Source organism: Mobula birostris, chromosome 3 (assembly GCF_030028105.1).
Source record: "Mobula birostris isolate sMobBir1 chromosome 3, sMobBir1.hap1, whole genome shotgun sequence".
Taxonomy (NCBI): Eukaryota; Metazoa; Chordata; class Chondrichthyes; order Myliobatiformes; family Myliobatidae; genus Mobula; species Mobula birostris.
Window position 1 is genome coordinate 181,706,364 of NC_092372.1, and position 8,396 is coordinate 181,714,759.

Genomic DNA, 8,396 nt, shown 5'->3' on the forward strand with positions numbered 1-8,396 from the left:
AGGTGGGAAATCATATTACAGTTGTATAAAACTTTGCTTTGAAACTACTGTATGTTCAGAACTTCTAGACAAACTACTGGAGGAACTCAATGGGTTAAGCAGCATCTGTGGAAGCAAAGGGATAATTGACCATCCCTACAAATTGATATTTGCCATACGAGGCAAGTTACCATATCATGGAATGCTGTGAAGAACTTTTACATAAAACTACTATGTTGGGCACTGGGGTCAGAACTCAGAGAGAGGTATGGAGCATATTGACAGATGGATGTTGCTGGGGTTGGTCTGGGATAGTGGTGAGAAGATGCAAGAGTTTCAGACTTGTGTCAAGCTGGGAGTTTGGGGATTGATGGATGGGAAGATGTCATTAGTATAGAGGGTGAACCCAAATGCAGGTGGCTTTGTAATGAGATTTAGTCAATGGGGTGTAACCCAGAACAATTACTAAAATCATTTTTTTCCTGAGAGTGACTGAAAGGAGTGTCCAACTTTCAAGATTATGATATTTGTGGAATTGGTTAATGCCCTTAGAAGGTAAAAGCTCAATGGCAAAAACAAACAAGATTATCCAGTGAGGTGAGTGACTAAAGCAGTTTCTTAAAAGTACAAAATTTGAAATGAGCTTCTGGCAGAAATAGAGCTGTACAGATCTTTGGTTAGATTATGCTTGTAGTAATATGTGTAATTATGGTTTCCACACTATAAGACAGGTGTGATTAAAGGAAGAGGAGGTGAAGGAGAAAATTCACAAGGATATTGCTGGACTGGAGGGCTTGACTTTGAGGAGTTGGGAAGACTAGGACTGTTTTCCCTGGAGTACACAAAGCTGAGGAGTGTCTTTTCAAAGATTATAGAATTATAAGTGGCATAGATAGGGTAGAGAGTCACAGTCTTTTCCCAGGAAAGAGGAATTGAAAACTAGACGACGTATGTTTAAGGGAAGAAGGGAAGGATTTACGAAGGACCTGAGGGGCATGCCTCTCACACTGAAGCATCATGGGAGAAGGAACATCAGGATTTTGTGGCAGCGGATGGTGTGGATGGAGGTCTCTTCTCACACAATCACTTTCACTTTCTCTCAGTGGTGGGGACAGTTTGCTGCTAATTCTTGAGTCAGATAATCTCGGAATAAAAAATGATGAGGCAGGCTGTAACACCATAACAGCGACTGTTTGTTGGTCTCCCCTTTTGCTGTGAAATGGATGACACCTCTCTTTCCCTTGTTAATGATAGAGATTGTTTCAAACTGTGTGGTAAACAATAGTTTGTTGTTGACTGCAGATCATGGTCTCTCTCTGGAGGCTTTGCTATTTTTTGGTGGGTGGTGGGCACTAACTCTACTGAACCAAGTGGGGGCTAGGGGGAAGTTGATGCTTTGCTGTTGCTTGTGCAGGGAGGAGACAGGGGGGCTTTGGGGTTCTAACATTTTTCTGTCATGCATTCTTTTTGGGTTCTGTTTTTCATGGCTGTCTGCACAAAGCAAAAATTTCAGGTTGTATACTGCATACGTTCACTGATAATAAATAGAACCATCTGAACACTTTATTAGTGGGTATATGAAATAAAGTACCAGCTAAGGTGATAGAAGTAGGTACAATTAGAACATTAAAAACAAATGTTTTGACAGTTTTGTGGACTGAAAGGGAACATGAGCCAAATGCAGGCAAATTGGACGAGCTTAGTTAGATATCTTGGTTGGCATGGATAAATTGAGCAAGGGGTCTGTTTTTGTGTTGTGTGATCCTATGAATCTTTGAAAATGCAAATAACAACATAACTTGATTGAACAAGTAATAATACTTATGAAAGGAAAGCTAATAGAAAATGTCAATAAATGCCATTAAGAGTACATTAGTCAAAAGAGAGTTACTTGAACCAATGTGGGTCACCTGAAAAATTAATGAATAGTTACTTTATGCCAACATTTACAGTAGGGAAAGAGAATGGCATCCCTAACTCTCAAATAAAACTGATGTTAAAACTGGATCAGCCCATTCTGATGGATTTCAAATCGTTGTTGAGAATTTCAACAATTGGCCAAATCAGCATATAACCTGTGGTACTAGAAGTCCATCAGACTAGCCTACAGATATACTAAGATAAGGAATGCCTACTATTCCATGCTGAACTGTATTTTGGTAAATCTGATCACTTGGCTGTCCTCCTACCTGTGTACAAGCAGAGAGCTCCAGAGATGAGGACAAGAGGTGGTCATTGGGACAGAGGAACAGCTATGGGATTGCTTTGAGTCAGTGGACTGGGCTCTGATCAAGGACTCATCTGTGGATCTGAATGAATACACCATAGTTGTCAGGGACATTATTAAAACAGCTGGAGATGAGTGTGTCCCCACAAAAACTTTCAGAGTCATCCCCAACTAGAAGCCCCGGATGAACTATGAGATTCACAATCTGCTGAGCACCAGATCAGATGCATTCAAGTTTTATGACCAATGAAGTTACAAGAGGTCCAGGTACAATCTTCAGAAAGCCATTGCATGGGCAAAGTAGCATTCCTGGACCAAACTTTAATCAATGACAGAAACAAGACAGTTGTGGTAGAGCTTGAATGCTCTCACCTCTTATAAAGTAAAATCAAGCAACATAAGTGACAGCAGGGCTCCACTTCCAAATGAGCTCAATGCCTGTGCTCGCTATGACCGTAAAAACATATCAGAAACTCACACGGCCCCAATAATTCTGTTGTTTCAGTCTCTGAGGCTGACATGTGAGTATTCTTCAACAGGATGAACCTACAAAGAGTATCCGGTCCAGATGGTATACCTGGCCAAGGAACCTGTGCTGATCAACTGGCTGGAGTGTTCACTAAGATCCTTAACCTCTCGCTTCGGCATTCTTGAGTACCCACCTGCTTCAAGCAAACTTCACTTATACTGGTGGCTAAGAAAAGCTTGGTGCCCTGCCTCAATGACTATTGTCCACTGGCATTTACATCCACAGTGATGATGAGTTTTGAGGTTGGTGATGAAGCATATCAATGCTTGCCTGAGAAGCATCTTGGATCCACTCCAATTTGCCTGTCGGCACAACAGCTACACAACAGATGCCATCTCATTTGCTCTTCATTCAACCCGAGAACACCTGGACAACGAAAGTGCATATGTCAGGATGTTCTTTATCAACTATAGCTCGGCATTCAACACCATCATCCCTCAAAACCAATCCATAAGCTTCAAGATCTTGGCCTCAATACCTCCTTGTATGGTTGGATCCTCAGTTTCCTCACTAGCAGGCCCTAGTCAGTTTGAATTGACAAGGACATCTCCTCCATAATCTCCATCGGCAAAGGTGCACCACAAGGCTATTTGTTTAGTCCGCTGCTCGACTCAGTTTACACTTATGACTGTGTGGCCAAGCACAGCTCTAATGACATGTTCAAGTTTGATAATGACACCACTGTTGTCCAGGCTGAATCAAAGGTGCTGATGAATCAGCATATAGGAGGGAGATTGAAAATCTGGCTGAGTGGTGCCACAACAACAACCTCTTACTCAATGTCAGCAAAACCAGGAGCTGATTATTAACTTAAGGAGGAGGAAACCAGAAGCTCCGTGAGCCAGTCCTCATCAGAGGATCAGAGATGGAAAGGATCATCAGCAAATTTAAATTTCTCAGTGTTAACATTTCAGACGATCTGTCCTGGGCCCAGCACCTCTACTTACTTAGGAGTTTGCAAAGATTTGGTATGACATCTAAAACTTTGGCAAACTTCTATAGATGTGTGGTGGGTAATATACTGACTGGCTGCATTACAGTCTGGTATGAAACAGCAATGCCCCTGAATGAAAAATCCTACAAAATGTCATGGATATGGCCCAGTCCATGATGGGTGAAGCCCTCCTCACCATTGAGCACATCTACATGAAATGTTGTCACAGGAAGCAACATCCATCATCAGGGACCCCCATCACCCACGTTATGCTCTTGTCTCACTGCTGCCATCAGGAAGAAGGTACAGAAGCCTCAGGACTGACACAACCAGGTTCAGGAATAGTTAATATCTCTCAACCATCAGGCTCTTGAACCAAAGGAGATAACTTCACTCAACTTCACTTGCCCCATCACTGAAATATTCACACAACCTATGGACTCACTTTCAAGGACTTTTCATCTCTTCTCGATTTTTGTTTATTTATTTATGATTGTTATTAATTTATTTTTGTATTTGCACAGTTTGTTACTTTTTATACACTGGTTGAATGCCCAAGTTGCTGCCATCCTTCGTTGATTCTATTATGGTTATTATTCCAGTATGGATTTGATAATGCCCGCAAGTACCTGAATCTCGAGTTGAATATGGTAACATATTATATATGTACTTTGATAATCAATTTACTTTGAACTTTGGGGTCTAGCCAGCACTAGTAGAGCAAAATAAGCATTAAGAAGTAAATACCATTTGTGCAGTGACAAATGCTGGTGTCAGAGATATTCCATTCCTTTTACTAAAACAATGCCTAAGAGGCATTGAGAACAGCACATGAATAGGCAAAAATGAAGTGATTTAGACCATGGTCAGCTCATGATACAATGGTCCAAAAGACCTGTTCTTATTCTGTGCTGTTCTATTTTTTAAAGGAAGTTGTTAAGAAAACAAAGACCACCGCGCCCCCCCCCCCCATCACTCAGGACATACCCTCTTCTCATTGCTGCCATCAAGGTGGATGTACATAAGCCTCCTTGATGTGAAGGTACACACGCAGAGTTTCAGGAACAGTATCTTCTCCTCTGCTATCAGATTTCTGAATGGAAAATGAACCCAGGAACACTACCTTAGTATTCTTTCCTCTCTTTTGCACCACTTATTTAATTTTCTTTTCTATATATACTTACTGTAATCTATATTTTTATTGTTGTGTGTTGCAATGTACCGCTGCCACGCAATAACTAATTTCACAAAATATGCCAGTGATATGATACCTGATTCTGATTCTGAAATTGCAGCTTCTCTAATTATTATTATCTCTTAAATTGGGAATCATTACTTTAGATTGCAAAATGTGCAAGAGGAAAATCAGGGTGTTTTATATGAGTTAATACAATTTAGCAAATTAAAGACAAAGTGACTGCCCACTATGATAGTCTTCAAATGATATCTTAAATAAGGAAAGAGTCCTTCATGTCTGATGAGGTGAGGCTAGAGTAATGGACAGGGCAATATCTATAGTCTTCCAGAGAGCACTCAGTGAAATTCTTCATAAGAGATCATCAGCTGAATTTGGCACTCTTGAAATTGAAGGCATGTTATTCACTTCACTAGGAAATTCGCTGAACATCAGGAGACAGAGGGTAAGGAAATGAAGAAATACTCAAGTTGACTTTGGTATCCGGCAGAGAGCTATGCTGGGGCCACAAATACTGTAGTTACAACTGATTATGGAATGTATCCAAGTCTGGTGATGTCTTGAATATTGGAATCATGGAAACATTAAATTATGAAGCGATACTGAGATAGGGAAAATTGAAAAATGCAGGCAAATTTGTAAAGGATTTAATCATGTTTCCAATTTAGGTAAGGAAGCAATTTTGCTGCTGCTAACAGAATGATAGTACCACACATTCCAACAAAGTATGTGTTTGCTTTGAGAATGTAATTTTGTGTCCACTGGGGCTGTGAAGTGGTCACTCTTTGATATCGTAAACAGCAGAAGACCACTTCAAAGAGGAGACAGAGTAGATGGGAATGGGTCACATTGCTGTGGATGTGTGATCATTCTGGGTGAGGATGGTAGATATCTTTCTTTAATGGGCATTAGTAAACTAATGTTTTTATCAATACCATGTCTGCTGACACTGGTTAAAAAGCAAAACGGTTAATGCATGAAACACTCAACAAGTCAAGCCACTGCTGTGGAGGAAGAAACAATATTAACATATCAGGTCAAACATCCTTTATCAGAACTAGAAAAGTGAGGAAATAGTCTCTCTCTCCAGTGTGCTATCTTGTCTGTTGAATATTTACAATGCTTTCTGTTTTTGTTCCAGATATCCATCATCTTCAGTCTTACCTGATCTTTGAATGTCAATGTTAACTTTGCATTTGTGTCAATTAACTAAATTTAATATTTATTTTGTAGGCTGGGGAAAAGTACACACTCAGGACAACAAATACTTTTTCGGGTTTTAATTCCTTTATCTGTTTTAGATGTTTTAGTGCCGGAAGAGGGTCTCAAAACAAATGAATGAATTTACAACCAGTTCCTGCCATTACAATCTCAGTTTAACTTTCGATACACCCTTGTGTACTGACAAATTGCGTATGCAGTATAAAAATACATAAAGCAAACCGCACAAAACTAATACAAAACTAACACGGTAGTGGCAATACTGAAGGAACACAATACAAACAACATTCGAATCCCACCCGAAGGGAACAGTGGTCCTGTTTTCACCACTGCCTTATGAGGGATTGTATATTATATTGCATACAACAATCAAACACTCTAAACTGGCTTGGAATTAACCCCACTCCTGGTATCAAGTTGTGTAGCCTGGGGAAAAAGGACATACTCAGGACAACAAATACTTTTGAGGGTTTTAATTCCTTTATCTGTTTTAGATGCTTTAGTGCCGGAAGAGGGTCTCAAAACAAAACGAATGAATTTACGACCAGTTTCTGCCATTACAATCTCAGTTTAACTTTCGATCCACACCCTTGTATGTCGACGAATTGCGTATGCTGTATAAAAATACAAAACTTATACAGTAGTGGTAATTCTGAAGGAACACAATACAAACAACATTAGAATCTCACTAACCCTGTACCTTATATATAGCAGCAAAAATGTAAGCAAAGACATCTCATCTAAGACGTCGACTCCCTTTTAGTACACACGTGCTGAACTTCCAGAGAGTAAACATTCACGTTACGCTGTTATTCACAATCAGTCCTGATACAATAAAGTTAGACAAAAGGTACACTTTAACACAACTTTTACAAGCTATTGCCTAGTAGTTAAATTACAGGAAGACTGACCTACTTGGCCGGTAAGGAACTTTGCACAAGCCACACTATCCAGCGCCGATGCCTTCACCTGTGAAAATCTAAAGCATCCACATGTAAAACATGTCAAATTAGCGATATTCTTGATTCGCCAACAAGCACATACGAATTCACATGAATATCGTCAATTAATACTCACCTTTCCTCACGATGCCCAGTATCTCTGGGAGGAACTTAATCCCAAAGCCCCACCAGCTTCTTCTGCAGAAAACAAAAATGGTCTCTCCACTATCCCGCACATGCGTAATGACATCACTGTCTCCACTAAAGGCACAGACAACTATTCTAACATTACCCGGATGGATGCCTAAGTACAATTTTAACGATAATGAATAAGATTCGATGGTCACCCGGTTACATTTAAATTTAAATTTGGCTGATATGGGGATCCCAGTTAATATTCTGGATTCATTATTCCAGAACCCCGGATTCACACGTCCAGTAACAAGAAGTCATGCAAGTTAATAGATTCCAAAATTATTTTTACCAAGATGGAATTGCATTCTGAAACTGTGGATGGTATTATCAACAGCTGTTTCATGGCCAGTATTGAGATCACCCAGTTTATTTAGCCCCAGACTGCCTCTGCAATTCCTTTAGGTTGTGTTGACTATTAAAGTTACTCTGACAGACTGATAGTATTCCTATAAACAATACTATTTATATTACAGATTTCAAAGTCTGGATTCAAGGCGAAAGCCAATTATGGACTACGTATCCATCTATGAAAAAGCATTGGTTCTGCTGCCTGCATTTTCTTATTCATCTGATACTTCAATTTCATTTAAAGTGGCCTTCACACTGCAAGATTTTGGAGCAAAACAACAGACGATATTTTTAAATCCATCATACCCAAAATCACTTACTCAATTCTGGAAAGATCAAGGTATAAGAGAAATGTCTCTTTCTACTGGTCTCATAATATTAAGTGCAGCATTGGAAATGTGTGAAGAGGTCTGGGTATATGGGTTCTGGCCCTTCTCTAAAGATGTACATGGAAACCGGTTGCTCCATCATTACTTTGATAATAAAATGCCAAAGGCAGTTCACTCATTTCCTAATGAATTTTACAAACTACTACTGCTTCACATGAAAGGGGTTGTGAAATTACAAGTTGGTCAATGTGAAAAATCCTCTGTGGAAGTCACTTCTTAGGATTTATTTTTTGAAAGGGGTTATAATTGACAAGTACTTTGGTAAATCTTCCCTAATGGTGAGTGATGTAAAGGCAAAATCACTAGATGTTTCGACAAGTGGTATGATAGCTTCGCAATCAAACACCAAGTCGTCTGCATCCAGCACCAAGAACAGTAGGACATCGGTAATTGTGGCTGCCTTCGCAAAAGCTAAGGCAGAAGCCCCCAAGGTGCAAG

At 39.8% G+C, this 8,396-nt stretch overlaps 1 protein-coding gene across 1 annotated transcript in view; it reads left to right on the forward strand.

Annotated features, from left to right (window-relative positions):
- Positions 1–8,178, forward strand: part of LOC140195719 (alpha-2,8-sialyltransferase 8F-like) — a 76,333-nt gene extending 68,155 nt beyond the window's left edge. Inside the window, exon 7 of the mRNA XM_072254427.1 lies at positions 7,695–8,178. Within this exon, the coding sequence (XP_072110528.1) occupies positions 7,695–8,178 (484 nt within the window). The remainder of the gene's footprint in view (positions 1–7,694) is intronic.
- Positions 8,179–8,396: the final 218 nt, after the last annotated feature.